The sequence below is a fragment of the Dendropsophus ebraccatus genome, chromosome 2, assembly GCF_027789765.1.
Source record: "Dendropsophus ebraccatus isolate aDenEbr1 chromosome 2, aDenEbr1.pat, whole genome shotgun sequence".
NCBI classification, from domain to species: domain Eukaryota; kingdom Metazoa; phylum Chordata; class Amphibia; order Anura; family Hylidae; genus Dendropsophus; species Dendropsophus ebraccatus.
Genome location: NC_091455.1, coordinates 19,602,914 through 19,621,488, shown reverse-complemented (window position 1 = coordinate 19,621,488; position 18,575 = coordinate 19,602,914). Strand labels below are relative to the sequence as shown.

The window sequence follows — 18,575 nt, the reverse complement described above, 5'->3', positions numbered from 1 at the left end:
TCTTCTTCTAAGTGCAGGACTGTATTCACTTCTGATCTTCTATTCATGAAATCTTATCCAAGATATTCTACCTAAAACCCTGATCACTGTCTCATGACCATGGTAGTTATAGCCCCGCCCCCAATATGTATGATGCATAAGGTTAAAAAAAATGTAAAAAGCTGAAGAAAGAAAAAAAAAAAGAAATTCCATTAATTTTACCAAAAATGTTAAGAAAAATTTATGTAAAGTACAAAGTACTTAAAACCCCCCGAATTCTATCACGAGACATCCAAAAGGTTAATCACTCCACAGTAGAAGCTACACAATCCCTAAAACAGTTAATCTCCACTTTCCAGCCCTAAATAGGCTGAATGTAACCAGCTTTCTATAAGGTTATTCATTAAGAACACTTGAGATGTGGAGCTGCGGGGGCTGCCCACTGAGCGGCTAATTCCTGGAGAAAATTCGGACAGACAAGTTCCTCGCTATTTCACCCCATGCAAATGCTAAGGGAGGTGGATGGGGGGGGGGGGGGGGCATTCGGCAAACTGACTTTCAAAAGATAGTTTTCAGCATTGTCCTTAAAGGAAAGCGGAGTGGGTGGAGTGCGGTCGGCCCAGTGTAAATGGATTACCTTTCAAGTCCTTATGTGACGGTGGTTAATAGCTCAGGCCTGCTTGAAAATCTGACGACAAACACGGTGTTACATAAGACCCCTATTAGGGTACAACAATGCCCACACACAATGGAGAGAGGAGGCAGAGGGCTTAGAAAGTGGGACATTGTAAACATGCCATATAAGACACCTGAATGAGTCCTTAAAGGAGGTCAGATTTACATTTAAACATATTTTACTAGGTGGAGCCCCGTTATTGGGTCATCTTTAGTGATGAGCAAACCTGCCCAATGTTCGGGTCCTTCTGAAACTGAACGCTTAGTGTAATTACAGATTAAAAAGGCAACGATCAGCTGACATGCACAATGTTGGCTGATCATGGTCTTCCAATATGTTGAAAGATCAGCGATGGTCAGCAGCACCTTGCTCCGTGTAATAGGAGTAGCGGCAGCAGACCACCACTGACTTCAATAGGCCACCCAAACTATCTAAGGAACGTTTGGGTGGCCCCTCTTGCTGCTACCTGTTTGCATTTGTAGTAGCACAGTGCAGCAAGTGAGGACTGAGGGGAAAAAAAGCAAGCGCCAACCTGAAAGGACCTAAAATATCTATGGGTGTAATAAGGCCCTTACAGGGGTTATCCAAAAACATTGCCACTTTCCCCCTACTGTTGTCTCCAGTTTGGGTGGGGTTTTGAAACTCAGTTCCATTGAAGTAAATGAAGCTTAATTGCAAACCGCACCTGAACTGGAGACAACAGTAGGGGGAAAAGTGGCCATGTTTTTGTAGCGCTGAATAACCCCTTTAAGGCCCTATTACACCAAGTGATTATCGGCCATATTTGGCTGATAGGCTGATTATTTTGTACAATGTCAGCTGATCCTTGTCTTTCAACATATTGAAAAAAACTAGAATGATAGCGACAGGTCAGCACTCGCTTACGCCTAAACATCATATAATAAGGCCTTTACACTTCATTCCCCCTGAGGTGGCACTGCGGGGAAAACTAAACACTTATTTCCAGGCTTCTCAACTTCAAGATTACAGTTGAGCGCTAAAGGTCCCAACATGAAGACAATTTGGAATAAACTCGCAACATTTGGCCAATAAATGCGAACATTTGGCTTGGTCGAATATTTGTGGGTTCTCAATGGAGGAGAGGTAAAAGTCGCTGCCAGAATCTCACTGAAAACAGAAGATTTAGGCACTCGAAATCCAACATGCCCATCCTTCCTTACCCCAACATCATCTGTTCGGGGAGATTCGCAAAGCCTCAATCCGTCAACCATGATCATGTTGAAATGGATGGGTTCTACCAACTTTTAACTAATATGGTGGCCTTTACTGTCAAAGGCCACTTAAGATCTTTTAACAAGTAGAAACCATGTCCAAGGTGGAAGCCCCAAGTGAGAAGCGAAAGTTAATGAGTTAATTTACAATGCGCTACCATACATTGGTTCTGGGCAGTGCTTATCAACTTGTGGTTCCTCAAAAAGAGTTAGAAAAATATAGCTGCTTTCTACCAGAAACAGGACCACTCTTGTTCTTAGTTTGTGTGTGGTTTTGCAGCTCAGTTCTAGTTAAGTGTAAAGAACCCAGTTGTTATACCACACACAACCTGGTGGACCGGTGAGGCGCTGTTTTTGGAAGGATGCTGCTAGGTTTTTCTATTCCTGGAATATCCCTTTTAAACTACAATTCCCAACATGAGAGTTGTAGTTCAGCAACAGCAGGAGGTCCTCCATCCCCTATATACCTAATAATGTTAATTTCTGGTATTTAAAATGCACTTCAGATATGGGGAAAATATAATAGATAAAGTAGGAGACAACATTACAGGATCCAAAGCAGAAATGTCACCAGCCGTATTATTGTGTGCAAAGCTCAATCCTCCTAAAACCACCTACACGAGAAAAGCAAATAATCCTGTATCAACGTGTCTACGAGAACTCAACTGCTTAAATAAACCAAACCTGACACGAGGATCATAGCTGGAATTACTTTCCATGCAAAAAATATCTACATTAACGGTATACAAAAGGCCACAAAAAAAAAACAATTTTATTCCAGATAAAATTCCAAGATAAAATGGGCTGAAGCCAAGAGCTTAATGCCTACAACTCCTCTGCAGCAAGGAGGCCATGATAACAAATGTTTTCCTGTGCTTGATGGTCAATGTGTGGATCCAAACCAATATCCATGGATCCAAACCAACATCCATGAATCCAAACCAACATCCATGGATCCAAACCAACATCCATGGATCCAAACCAACATCCATGGATCCAAACAAACATCCATGAATCCAAAGCAACATCCTTGGACCCAAACCAACATCCTTGGACCCAAACCAACATACTTGGATCCAAACCAAAATACTTGGACCCAAACCAAAATACTTTAATCAAAACAGACATACTTGGACTCAAACCAACATCCTTGGATCCAAACCAAGATTCTTGGATAAAAACCAAAATCCATGGATCCATACCAACATCCATGGATCCAAACCAACATTCATGGATCAGAACCAACATCTTTGGCACGTCCAGGCCATGCACTCCCTTTCTCTAATGTAGTATTACATGGTGGACATCCAGATGAGTGGACATTCAAGTCTAACACTGCTTTCCTAGGAAAAGCTTCAAGTGACGATTTTGTCCATACAATTTTCCTATAACAATTCCAAGAAGGAAAAGAGGAAGTACTGTCACGGGGAGGCCGGATAAGAAGAACTCTGGACTTGTAACCATAGTTGATGGTATCTTCATGACTTGTTTACACGTGCATAGGGTTATATAGGTTTATAAAGGAAGACAAGGCTGCGTACAAGCAGAGTTCATAAATAAAACCATTGTCATTCAAGAGGACAAGCAGGAAAAGGATGTGACCACGAAGAACAAAGAGTGGAAATCTCAGAATGTTCTTACCGGCCCTATGGACCTTTCAGCAATTAAGGAAAAAAGAATGGGATTCTACATTTGTCGACTCCATTGACTAATGAATGAAAAGGATTGGGACCCCCCTCGGAGGAGCAGAGCCCATTGTGTTCCAGTTCATCAGGAGCATATAATGAATAAGCCATCTCACTTTCGGTCCTGGATTCTTGACAACAGGATAACAGTACTTCACTTCAATGCAAAAAATACAAAGTAAAGTCCTGAAATTGTCGCGCTACATTTAGCCAATTCTTAATTATATATGTCAAAGGGAAGGAAGGGTGAAAACTAGAGATGAGCGAATCTCGAGCACCGTCGGGTCCATCCGAACCCAAGCGTGTGTCATTACTGGGGGCTGAAGAAGTTGGATGCCGCTAAGGCGGCCTGGAGAACATGGATACAGCCATAGGCCATAGATTCCATCATTGTTTTCCAGGACTATCTATGACTTCATCCACTGGTAATCAAATGCTGCATACTTGGAATCGGACAGACCGATTTTGCTTGATATTTGCTCATCTACAGTGCCAACCAATATGGCCAATATTATGACTTCCATAATGGTCGTCACTAAAACTGTCACTGACATTTTTACAGTATGGCTATGTTGTAGAAAAGTATCAGAACAGAAGAAGGTTTGTGCTGCCGATGTGTCTGGCCCATGGACCAGTGGACCAACATTGGGCTCTTCGGCTTGTGAAGAACTACAACTCACAGCATGATGCAGGTATTGTAGGCTCTCTGGGCTCACCTAGAGGGTAACTGCAATTGGATCATCTAACACATACTTGCAATGGGCTTACCTATATGTGGAACGTGCAGTGGGCTCATCTAAGGGGGGAACTTGCCCTTGACTCACTTGGAGGTACTTGCAATGGGCTCATTTAGCAAGCATTTGAAATGGGATAATCTAAAGTGTACATGAACTGGGACCCTCAATGGAAGGGATGGGTTACCGCCGGCCCTCCAGCTACTGCAAAACTACAATTCCCATCATTCCTGGACAGCCAAAGCTTTGTTTTGCGATAACTGGAAGGCCAAAGGTTCCCCATTCCTGCTTTATTAGGTACTTACACTGGGCTAAACCATAGATAGTACATGAACTGGGCTCATCTAAGGGGTTGCTTTTAGTTGGCTCATCTAAAGGGTACAGGCACTGGGCTCACCTTGGGGTACTTGCAATTGGATCATCTAAGAGGCACTACCAATAGGCTCACCTACGGACTACTTGCCTTGGGGTCATGTAAGGGGTCCTACAGCATAATATATGACCATAAACTTTGGGATACTTTGAATTCATTTGTCTAATTAGAATATACTTGGCTAAGGCATCGGAAACATTGGTGTAGACCACTGGCCTTAAGCTCTGCCACTCCACCTACAGCAAGTCTCCAGGCATGACAGAGGAGAACAACATGGCTGCTGTTATGGTGGGAAAGAATCATCAAAGACTAAAAGGATTCCAGATATCTTCCATGCCGAGTCCATGTAGAGCAATCCTGACCCACAACTGTCTCCTGAGCGCAACCAGAGGTCGATTTTATTTGTATTTATAAGGAAACCTGGGAGTGATCTTGTATTTCCTTCCATTGTGTCTGACGCACTGCCATACTTCTACTGACATCTGCTCTGTCACATATACGGCAGCGCTCGGCCCTAATCCCAGGCTCATAAATAGTTCACGGTCAATTTCTCACAAGCAATTGCCTGATGAGAGGAATGAAAATTGCTGAATGACTATCAGCCGCGCTACAAGTACCCAACGCCCAACACCCTCCGCCATACATTCCTAACCCAACTAATACTTAACCCGAATCATATACCACAAACACACCCACATACCCACATAAGAGAAACAACAGCGATGTATTATGTACCATATATTTATACGTTATTATCCATAGGGGGCAGTATTATAGTAGTTATATTCTTGTATATAGGGGCAGTATTATAGTAGTTATATTCTTGTATATAGGAGCAGTATTATAGTAGTGATATTCCTGGATATTGGAGTAGTATTATAGTAGTTATATTCCTGTATATAGGAGCAGTATTATAGTGGTTATATTCGTGCATATAGGGGGCAGTATTATAGTAGTTATATTATTGTATATAGGAGCAGTATTATAGTAGTTATATTCTTGTATATAGGAGTAGTATTATAGTAGTTATATTCTTGTATATAGGGAGCAGTATTATAGTACTTATATTCTTGTATATAGGAGCAGTATTATAGTAGTTATATTCTTGCATATAGGAAGCAGTATTATAGTAGTTATATTCTTGTATATAGGAGCAGTATTATAGTAGTTATATTCTTGTATATAGGAGTAGTATTATAGTAGTTATATTCTTGTATATAGGGGCAGTATTATAGTAGTTATATTCTTGTATATGGGGGAGCAGTATTATAGAAAATACATTCTTGTATATATGAGCAGTATTATATTAGTTATATTCTTGTATATAGGGGCAGTATTATAGTAGTTATATTCTTGTATATAGGGGGCAGTATTATAGTAGTTATATTCTTGTATATAGGGGCAGTATTATAGTAGTTATTCTTGTATATAAGGAGCAGTATTATAGTAGTTATATTCTTGTATATAGGAGCAGTATTATACTAGTTATATTCTTGTATATAGGAGCAGTATTATAGTAGTTATATTCTTGTACATGGGTTGAAGTATTAAATATGTTGAAGCAGTGAAGAAATACAAGATTATTAGACAAGTGAGAAAAATCTTTGAGCTGAGAATTTGCTCAGAGCAGTTTTCACTTCACTTGCCTAACTTAGCTTGGTAAGTATTTCAAAGTGCATTAGTTGCAACTTCTTCCCAATGTTCTAGTGACCTCCTCACTCTCTTCCCTCCATGTCTGGGAGGCAGTGAATCGGAGGTAAGTTGACCTGACTCTTCTGGGTTCATTTTCATGCAACATAAAACCTGCGTATTAATCTTTCATGTTTACTCCAGTAGTGCCGGGATAAGGACGACACAGTAATGTACTTCATAGAAAAGGCAGTTCTTTCCAGGGAAAGAGTCCACTGGTTCTCTGGGTGTTTATCTAATCTGGCTCGTGTTAACCCTTATGGTGTCTACATCAGTCATGAATCAGAAGTGTCCATGCTATGAAACACTTCATTATCGTTTCAGTTCTTCATCTTGCTCTTCCTGAACTGTGGAAAAACTTTCAGGGCTGTTAGTTGTCACCTGAGCTGCCCCATATATTAGATTTTACCAGATCCCATGAAACTCTGTGTGTGCATAATAGTAGTTATATTCCTGTATATAGAAGGCAGTAATATAGCATTTATATTCTTGTATATAGGAGCAGGATTATAGTGGTTATATTCTTGTATATAGGAGCAGTATTATAGTAGTTATATTCTTGTATATAGGAGCAGTAATATAGTAGTTATATTCCTGTATATAGGAGCAGTATTATAGTAGTTATATTCTTGTATATAGGGGGCAGTATTATAGTAGTTATATTCCTGTATATAGGAGCAGTATTATAGTAGTTATATTCTTGTATATAGGGAGCAGTATTATAGTAGTTATATTCTTGTATATAGGAGCAGTATTATAGTAGTTATATTCCTGTATATAGGAGCAGTATTATAGTGGTTATATTCTTGTATATAGGAGCAGGATTATAGTGGTTATATTCTTGTATATAGGAGCAGTATTATAGTAGTTATATTCTTGTATATAGGAGCAGGATTATAGTGGTTATATTCTTGTATATAGGAGCAGTATTATAGTAGTTATATTCTTGTATATAGGAGCAGTATTATAGTGGTTATATTCTTCTATATAGGGGCAGTATTATAGTAGTTATATTCTTGTATATAGGGGGCAGTATTATAGTAGTTATATTCTTGTACATAGACACTCGCTGTTCTCCATTCTGGTCAAGAGGTCTGAATCCTGAACAGAGGACCCCCCCCCCCCACCCCTCTACACTTTTAACTCTTCCTATAACTGTACAGTTACATATGTTTTCTAAACTAAACTGTCCCTTTAAGTTAGGACATCTATACAGCTAGTTGCAATGTCTGTGGCGCCAGGATTTGCTGTGATTGCTTGTGAAGAGGTAGACACCTTCCCACAGGGACAGGAGATACGGGCCCACAGGCTGTCTATATACAGTACACACACCAATGTTGACAAGGAGAAAAGCCGTTTTCAGCAAAGACAATTCTACACAGTGAGACAAAGACAACTTATCCATCCGCACAAAGCACCAGCTGTGGTCCCGAAACCAAAGCACAAAAGATGAACCTTCCAATGTGAGAGACATCCCAAACTTCCGTCCACAGGGTATACAAAGCTGCTGTCTCTTTTTTTTTGTTTAGTCTTTTGTTGGCTCTTACATGCAAACAGTCGAAAAGAAAATATAATCCTGTGTCTACTTGGTGACTCAACAAGGGACGAGTCCCGAGTCTGGCGCTAAAAACATTCCTTGTTACCTATTTAATTTTTACCATTACATCTGTCAAAGAGACCATGAGAAAAAGTGCGCCCTTGTCAGACAACCCTGAGAACTCTTATTTACCCTCAATGAAGACAGATGTTTAGGATCTGAAAGAGGAAAGAAAAAAACTTACCGAGCATGCAATCTAAATAAAAGTTTACAAATTAAATTGTCTCCATTAAATTGCTGGTTAGGAGGAGCTGAGGAGAATGATATATAGATGTGTAGGAAAAGATTCAGAATAAATTGTAATATTTTCACTTACACTTCTGCCTATTCTGGGCATAGAAGTCCAGTGGGCGGTCCTATTTAGTGATTGACAGGTTATTTCTGTATTTATACTAATACAGGAACAGCTGTCTAGGATTAGGACTGCCCCCTAGTTTCCTAAGCACAGAGTAAGCAGAGGTTTAAGTGAAGAAAATACAACTTAAAGTGATACTGTCACCCCCTTTCTGTACGAGGACTTCTCTACACAGCTACAAATACTAAATTCTGCAGTTTTCATACCTTACTTTATTATGCCACCTGGGCGGGGCTTCGCGGTCACTGCACCACTTTGCCCTGCCAACATCAGCGCCGTTGGCCTCACCCCCCCTCATGACATCTTTATGTAGGCCCCACCCCTGGTGGCTATTGAAATGGGCTGGCCTAGAGGTCTAGGCCCCACCTTCTTTAGGTTGGCCCATTCCAATGGCCACTGGGGGGGCGGAGCCTAGACAGTGATGATGTCACAGATGGGCAGGGCCTACGGGGTGGATGTGGGTAATAAACAGTGACCTTTCTGACCTGTGCATCCAGCGATTTATGTGCCCAGAGAGTCTTCAGACTGTACAGCTGCTTCTCTGCTCTCCTATCCCACTTGTCCCCCACAGGGTCTCAGCACATGGGCATGCTCAGCTAAGCCAAGTGTGCATGTACATAGGGATCAGCTAAGGTCTAAAATGTACAGCAAGTTTTTCTGTTTTTTATTGTACATTTTGGTCTTCCAGAGCAGCTCTTTGTTTTGGCTCATAAACAGGGGTCTCAAGTGGGAGATCTTACTAATATATATATATATATATATATATATACCCCTGTATATATACATCGCAGACTACACTATTCTTGCACTATTCTTTAGTGTGAACGCAGTCCTATCCGCAACAGTCTCTGTCCCTACTGGGGCTTCCGATCTCTGTATTTCGGTGTAACATGAGGAAACATGCACAAAAATCGGAGAAGCATACAGATGTCATATCAGTCATCCTATAGTTGTCATGCCTTCTGAGTTTATGAAGCAGAGCACAAAAAGCACAAAAGCCCCATAAGCATTATAGTAATATAATATTGCATGCTTTCTGGTGGTATAAATCCTTTTTTTCTATACAAATCCATTCACCATCACATAGTTGTGGAAGCAATGACACAAAAAGTCTGGAAATAGCGGAGCACAATCTCCGGGCCCCTATTTAGACATTCCTGCTTTCAAAACTGCTCATCAAAAACAAGCTGGCACAGGAAGAGCGAGGAAGCGACCCCAGCTCACTTGACACCCTCCATCACGTCGTGGGTATATACCTGGAGGTGGCTCTATTGGAGATCACAGCATGGAGACTGTCTATTCATGGAAGTGCTGCTTCCTGTTATGGGGGAAAATCTGACTTTCATCTCAGGACAAGAGTCCTCCAAAATCAGGAATGTGCGCCACCCATGCAGAAATTCAGTCTGAAGAACATGAGAAAGTGAATTTGTGGTGGACCTACAAGAATGGTGCACAAGAACAAGGCTAAACTTCACTGTTCTTGAAGGAATTGTGTCGTTTATAACAACTGATCTGTTTCGGATCTCCATCTCTTAGAAGACCTGATCTGTCCTGCATTACACAGACAAGCCACTGATTTGAATAGAAATGGTGTAATGCTTAATTTGTCCTGCGGAGGTGCTGTAGGGAAATGAAATACTTGCTGTGAGATTCTAGATATAGCCAATTCCTGAGGTTCCCATTGTGATAATGTTTGATAACTTCTTTAGACTTCCTATATACATCTTGATAATATGGGTTGACTTTGCCAAGACGGGCCCAAGGGTGGTGGTTAGTGAAGATCCTAATTGATTTGAACTATTAGACAAATTCAATATTCCAACACATTAAAGTGTCACTGTTGTTATAAAAATAGATATGTCAAAAGTTTTATCAGTCCATGTCTGAACATTTAGCATGGTCCGCTCCCCGCTCCAAGTCACATGATGAGTCGGACTCATAATGAAAGCCAGACTTTTTTCACTGACACAGAGCATGTAGCTCTCAATCTCATGATTGGGCAGGGTACTCAGACTCGGACAATGGCCAATGGCTACAAGATGTTCCACAAACTTGTCGTTGTTGGATCAGTCACAAGATCCTCTGCTAAACTGGAGGTTTGGGTCTCCTTGGATACCAACATACTATGACATTAGCTCTATGATCTTGTGGCCATTATGGTCTCATCAGGTTGTTTATATTCAAAGAGATCCGAACTTTCGGTTTATTAAAAAAAACTTGCTACTGATCTGGCATGGGGCCAGCATGACAGGTATATTTTAAATAACATATGGCCCAATACTAAAATAGTATTGGGCCAATGCCGTTGGTGTCACAGTATCAAAGCATTATATTAATGGGAGGAGTCTTGAAGGAGGAGTTATTAAAGGGGCTCTCTAGTTTTTCAATATAGACTATGTTAAGGTTTGGTCCCTGACTGCAATAGGACCATGCATGCAGGGCCAGCTTTCTATGCCCTAGCCATGCAGGTGCACTGACTATACAGAAGAGACCTAGACCTTGACCTCAACAAGGGATTTACAGGAGAGACAGAACGCCTGTTTATATTTCTGTATATATATTTAGGGGTTCTAAAAAAAAAACCAAAAACAACAAATAAAACCGCCTGATGTCTTTTCTTTCAACTCTCCAAACAAGGACAGGATGGCTGTAACCGTACACCGTAACCATGTCTGTATAGTATGCAAACCGAGCAGCACATACCATTGTGTACGTCCGACAGTCAGCATTTACAACCTTCAGCTCGGGGAAAAAAAAGTAAACTAAATAGGACAAGGCAAATGAAGGCGCTATTTTTAGGAAAGTTCATTACCGTAGCTGCAGGAAGTGGCAGCGAAGATGAATCTGCCGCTCGGTGACTACTGCTGGGCCGGTGTGTAGACAGTGCTGGTGGGAGGATGTGCAGAATTATGCTCAGTCATGGAGGCTATCAAGGGAGATTAACCACCTACATACCTTAATGACGGTGTCGGAGCAGACATGGAGTGTGCTGGGAACCATGTATAGCAAGATCATAATGCCCAAAATTGTTAAAAGCGGCCATATTGTTCTTAGGTCTTAGGTCTATCAACGACAAGATGGACATAATGTTTCCAGAAGTAGTATGAATAGACCAGTCAAACAGTTGGGGTCCGTCAACATTCTCCGAACCCGTTCACTCGGCAATTGACCACCAGTGGCTGCAGAAGTTGGAGAAGTCCTGGAAAACATGGATAGAGCCATAAGCCATAGGCTCTATCCATGTTTTCCAGGACACCCTAGCGCTGCATCCAACTTCTGCCGCCATGGAGAATCAAATGTGGAGTGTACAGGTTCGCAGAACATTGCCAAACCCGAAGCATTTGACTGTTTAAAGTTTCCACCCATCTGACTATTCAGTGAAAAGTACACAGTCAACCCTTTAAGTCGGTAATGGGCCGGGGGAGGGCCGGGGTTAGCAAGAAAGTAAAAACACCAGTACAAGTACATTACAAATACATATACAGTACACATTTTTTGGACTGACTTTTTTAAGTAGGATTCTCCAGACACATCGCTTTAAAGGGGTTATCCAGGATTAGAAAAAAATAGCACCACACCTGTCCTCAGGCTGTGTGTGGTATTACAATTCAACTCCATTCTCTTCATTGGAGCTAGAAATGAGCGAATATCGAGCACATTTAGGTTAATCCAAACCTGAGCGTGAGGTAATTTATTAGCGGTGGCTGAAGAAGTTGGATGCCATGGACACAGCCTATGGCCTATGACTTTTTCCATGTTTTCCAGGACCCCTTAGGGCTGCATCCAACTTCTACTGATCAAATGCTGCTCATCTCTCATTCAAACCAAGCTGCAATACCAAACCTAAACTATATACAAGTTATATTTTTTCTATTCCTGGATATCCCTTTAAAAGGGAGTCTCCACTTTGGATGATTCTTATTTAGTAAAATAGCCTGGTGGAAATAAGCTGATTTCCAATTGGTGGGACCGCCCCTATGACCTGACAGGAAACATGGCTGTAAGTGTTCAGTTTCTCTGCAGCGCCACCACAGGGGAAAACAAGGCATTACACAGTGTCCATTCCAACGAATAAGTTTTCTGTGTATTATAGGACAGGACAGGTCCTGCACAGCTGGAGACATTCTCTGTAGCCGACATTCTCGAATTCGGCAAAAAAAAAAATGAAGGTCCTGAACAAAAGACGCTCCTCTAATAAAACAGAATTGTCTAATGTTAAATGTAGGTTTTCTAAAGTAGACAATCCCTTTAAATATGAATAAACCAAATCAATAGAAATAAATCACTACTAAGGTTTGGGTTATCTTCTTAAGTCAAGCCCTCATCTCCCTCAGAAGTTGGGGGGGCTATCATGCAGCCCCCCCATACACATTGGATCATTGACCGTATCGATTTATTACCTCAATACCTGATATGGCAGAGGAGTTTCCAAATCAATGTACCACAACTCTTATTGTCTGACCATATCATATATATATTTATTTTTTAATTTATTTTTATGGTCAAGCAAGGTATAACAAAATGGATGCTTTCCCCTTTAAATGTAGACGGAAAAAGTAAAATATTCCAAACCCCATGAAATGGCAGAAGCATTTTAAGGTCAGGGTCACGCAATGCACAGAATGTGTATCGTAGTTTCTGCCTGTTCGCCTATAGGTAGCAGAAATCATGGGAACTTGTAGGATGCAGGATGACTGCTTCCCTACATCCAGGCCCCGCGGGCCCCGTACACAGCGCAGCTAAGCATCAGCTCTGTCATAAAGTGTTAATTTCATGCAAGATGCAGAGGAGATCTCCCCGCGTCCTATCGCCTGGCAGCTACCGCACTGGACGGTGAACCAGAGTCGGTTGCCACGGCAACTGCTTCATCCCTCGCACTAGTGAAACCCTTGGCGAAGAGCATCAAAGCAGCACTAATTTAGGTCTGACACGAATGTAAAAAAATAAATAAATAAAAAAAGCCTAAAGTCCGACCTTCAAAGCAGGAAGAGAAAAGCAGGACAAGTAACCCGCCACAAAGACTGCCGACACAATTCAGGGAGCCATGGCCCTGGAGCCATGTCATACCCATGGGCCGCCAGCTGTTGCAAAACTACAATTCCCATCATGCCTGGACAGCCAAAGGCTGTCCAGGCATGATGGGTATTGTAGTTTTGCTTGCATATGCACTAAAACTTGGGCACTGTATGGGAGTATTATTTAAGTAGTGTAAGGCGGTATTATATGAACACTGTATAGCAGTGCTGAAGGCCCTACTGTAATATACAGTTATTGTTGGTGCTATTTGAGTACTACATAATATGCATACTGTACGGCGGTATAAAATACAGCCCTACTTGGTTTGTTGACCAGGGGTCCATCTATGTTCTATCTGTTTTAGCTCTGAAGGCACTAATGTGTGGACATTATATTGGGTATTATTAGGGTGCTAAATTATTTGCATACTGTATGTGTTTCAGCACTGAAGGCAGTACTATGAGGGCAACATATAGTGGCGTTATTAGGGCACTATATGGCAGTACTATTACTTGTATACGGTATGGCAGTATTATTTTAGCACTGAAGGAACTACTGTAATATATAGTGGTGTTATTACAGCAAAATATTATTTGCGTACTGTATGGCGGTATTGTTTCTGCACTGAAGGCACTGATGCATGGATAATATATAGTATTATTATTAGGGCACTATTTTATTTGCATACCGTATAGCAGTATTATTTCAGCACTGAAGGCACTACTGTATTATATAGTGTTATTAGGACACTATATTATTTGCATACTGTATAGCAGTATTATTTCAGCACTGAAGGCACTACTGTATTATATAGTGTTATTAGGACACTATATTATTTACATACTGTATAGCAGTATTATTTCTGCACTGAAGGCACTGCTGTAATATATAGTGGCGTTATTAGGGCACTATATTATTTGCATACTGTATAGCAGTATTATTTTAGCACTGAAGGCACTACTGTGATATATTATTAGGACACTATATTATTTGTATATTGTATGGTAGTATTATTTCAACACTGAAGGCACTACAGTGTGGGTAATATATAATATATAGTCTTATTAGGACACTAGAATATTTGCATACTGTATGGTGGTAGTTCAGCGCTGTAGGCACTACAGTGTGAGTAATATATAGTGGAATTATCAGGGCATTATATGATAGTACTATTATTTGCATATTGTATAGTAGTTATATTTCAGCACAGAAGGCACTACTGTAATATATAGTGTTATTAGGACACTAGATCATTTGCAAACTGTACAGCAGTATTATTTCAGCACTGAAGGCACTACTATATTATATAGTGTTATTAGGACACTAGAATATTTGCATACTGTATAGTAGTATTTCAGCACTGAAGGCACTACTATATTATATAGTGTTATTAGGATACTATATTATTTGCATACTGTATAGTAGTATTTTAGTGCTGTAGGCACTACAGTGTGGGTAATATATAGTGGTATTATCAGGGCACTATATGATAGTACTATTATTTGCATATGGTTTGGTGGTATTATTTATGCATTGTTACATGCAATTTTTTTTTTTTATTCTGGTGAAAATTTGTCATACAGGAACCTACTTAGTTTGTTGCCCAGGGACCTACAGATGTATTTTACTGTATATCTAGCACCGCCAGCTTTAGTTACATAAGACCGGGAAGCTTTGCAGCATAAAAAAAGGCTTCCCTGACACAAACTAGAATTAGCGAATATCCATCTAGAAAGTGATACCGACCTGAACAGCACAGACTGTAAGCCTCTCTGTATATGCTGATAACATATAAACCATGTGTGAATCCCAGATCCCTCTCGAAAGGCGAGAACAAAGAGTGTTACCCTCTGCCTTTCACACCCTGACACTCTCCTCCTATGCACGCTGCTGATACAAGCACATTAAATGCAATGGGCCCTGTGCTGACAGCAGGTCACCGCTCTTATAAAACGGACTGTTAGGCCTGAGGAGAACATACAGCCGCCCGCCACGGCCAGCTCGCTGCATCCACTCAGTGTGAAGCTTAGGGAGGTTAAGCTCTTTGGATAGAGAGGGAAAAAAAAGTGGTTATTGAACGGATAATCCAGCTGCTAAAACTGATAATATACTGCGGTCAAGGCTAAGCCCCGGTTATTATTTCACTAATGAACGGAACTCGATCGCTATCCGCGTACTAATTAAAAAATATTATATTATTAACACAACATATCGCCACCCACGTCACACAGCAGCAGCCATGTGTCAGAGTTAAAGGGCTTGTCTACATTTCATAAGCCTTAACCAGGACCTGTCTTTTTTCTTGTTTTATCTGCACATCATGTGTAGCCTTAAAGGGGTACTCCGGTGAAAAATTAACTGGTTTCAGACAGTTATATAGGTTTGTAATCTACTTCTATTTAAAAATCTCCAGTCTTCCAGTACATATCAGCTGCTGTATGTCCTGCAGGAAGTGGTACATTTTCTCTCCAGTCTAACACTGTACCAGCTATGGTTGCTGCTATATATATATATATATATATATATACACACACACACACACACAAACACACACACACACAAAATACATGGAAGCCTGATGCAGATCCAGACCGCTGAACTGCACTATGGGAATGCCACAAAGCTGTTAACGGGTTTTTCAGGACATAAATATTTATAAATTTCTTTTAAATTTACAAGAATTAAAGTAACATTCAGTAGAAACACGAAAAAAAAATCAATACTTGATTACAAGTATACTTCAATACTTGTACATTTTAAAAGTTATGGTTACAGTACAGTTTCTACATTCACGCAGCAATTTGTCCCTAAAACAGGAAGTGCATCAGCTGTAGATGGGTGTCGGCCAATGTCATGTGACAACTAAGCCCCACCCACAGCCAGTAAGATTTAAATAAATAAATAAAAAACGGCAAATAGAAATAAAGAATCATGAGATGTAACTATGCCAAAAATTTACGACTTTATGCATTTCAATTGTATCATCAATTGTATCACCAGCCCTATCATGTGATGTCTGTATCCCTTTAACAGTATCACTTTAACATCCAATGAATGGGATTGGCCACTTACCCCGAGTGTTGGTTGCCATGTCAGCTACTTTCTGGAAGGCGTCCAGGAACGCTGCTGCCGCCACTACGGTGGTCCTGTAGGGATATGATGACCATTATAATTACAATAAAGGACAGGCACCTCTTACTATACATGACAACCCCTATGGATAGGAGCAGTAAAGGAGGAGGTTGTCACCCAATTGAATTTTTGTGTGTGTGCAAATTATTATTTTTTTTTTTTTACTGCAATGACTAAACGACAATCAGATTAGCGGCAGCTCCTAATGGACGACAACGGGCCCGGGCTTTTCATGACGCTTCCATATAACAATATGTCTAATTAAATGACGATCACTTTCGCTCAGTTGGAGACACAGCGGGAGACAACTCCAATGAATTTACAAGATGGAGCTTAGCCGACGGGAATGAAATAGAGGTCACGGCAAATGTATTCATCTATGGTATATACACAATATACTACATGGGGTTTAAGAGTGCCGCCTTATGGCTTAACAGGAGCCAAATATATGTGCAAATTGATCACCTACAATACACTATGTAGACAGATGTAGCAGAGCTGTCTTTGTCCCCAGTTGCCTCCCCAACCTGTTACGAGGCATCGCATGAATAAAAAATAGCGCTGGGCCTTGCCGCCATAGATGGAGGTTTTATTATTTTATATACTACTAGCCAATGGTAGTAAGAAGACACGGTATTGCCAGGCGACATCTAGGTATCCGGCTCTTGTGTTACTATGGAGACAGATCTGACTATCTTTTGTAGAGGCGCTGGGGTTGCTGTGCAGAGAGGATTGCGCATAAAGGACGTCAGCTGCCTCCCCCCCCCCCCTACAGCGACCCAGATTCAGAAAGCCAAGACTAGCACTTTCATTGACAAATTGTCACATCTAGTAGAGCTCAATCTAATGCCGGTCACCTATCGGCCATCACAGACCGGCAACATCTCGTAGCCAGGACACGGAGGGGGTAAGGAAGGGGTTAAATAGGGAAATAAAGCGTGACGGATAAGTGGTGTTAGTCACATCCCGCAGATATTGGGTCGCTATAAGTAATAGCGCTAAATCACTGCACTACAATGTAAACTATAACTGTATCTGTACACTATAACCGCATTCACACTGGAGGTGTCAGCCTGGAAAAGCCAATATAACATGGACAAGTGGGTGTGGGTGAAATGAAGAAGGAGGGGCTTGATCCCAATCTTATATAGTACATAAATAGTGATGCCATATACAGTAGTGTTTAAATAGCACCACCTATAGTGCACACATTATACCGTCATGTAGTCATGTACTATACAATATAGTGGTATGGACTACACTATAGTGGTATAGAATAGATAGGATAAGCCACAGCTTACTGATCATTTGGGGGTCCGATCTCTAGGGTCTTTACTCTCTACAACAAAGTAACAGTATGTTAAAGAGGGTTATTTAAACACCCTGTCCCCAGGTTGTGTGCGGTATTACAACTCAGTACCATTGTGGATAAATGTAAAGTTATGCACCTGGGTACTAATAACCTGCAGCATCATATGTCCTAGGGCAGGGTTCCTCAACTGGCGGACCGCGGTCCGAACCCGGACCGCAAAGGCCAGCTGTCCGGACCCCTGGTCAGACCTCCCAACCGCCCTGGCTCCCATGTGTCCCTCTCCCCACCGCACTGCCTCCCGCCCCATAGGTGTACTGTCCTTAGATGTCAGTACGCCTGTGGGGCTGGAGGCAGTGTCGGTCCGGCCCCCGGCTGATTCGCGCTCTCTGGGGATGTCCCGGGGATTCCCCAGCAGAGCGCTCACCTGTGAGCTCAGTCTAGGCCGCCGGCCTGAACTTCCCAGAAGTACAGGCCAGCGGCGTACACTGAGGTCTCTGGTGTGCACTCTGCTGGGGAATCCCCGGGACATCCCCAGAGAGCGCGAATCAGCCGGGGGCCGGACCGACATGAGAAAAGAAGACAGGTGCGGCGGGGGAGCGAGGTGCTAGGTGAGTTGTGATTTGTTTGTTTTTTTGTCTCGGGGCTATATACTACTGGGGGGAGCTCACATGGGGCTATATACTACTGGGGGGAGCTCACAGGGGGCTATATACTACAGGGGAAGAGGTCACAGGGGGCTATATACTACAGGGGGAGGTCACAGGGGGGTTATATACTACTGGGGGGAGCTCACAG

The 18,575-nt window shown here is 41.6% G+C and overlaps 1 protein-coding gene across 3 annotated transcripts in view; it reads right to left on the bottom strand.

Moving 5' to 3' along the window:
* Positions 1-18,575, bottom strand: part of MTSS1 (MTSS I-BAR domain containing 1) — a 107,961-nt gene that overhangs the window by 68,541 nt on the left and 20,845 nt on the right. For all 3 annotated transcript variants that reach the window (XM_069957117.1, XM_069957119.1, XM_069957118.1), the window contains exon 3: positions 16,409-16,482. In XM_069957117.1, coding sequence (XP_069813218.1) covers positions 16,409-16,482 — 74 coding nt within the window. The remainder of the gene's footprint in view (positions 1-16,408; positions 16,483-18,575) is intronic.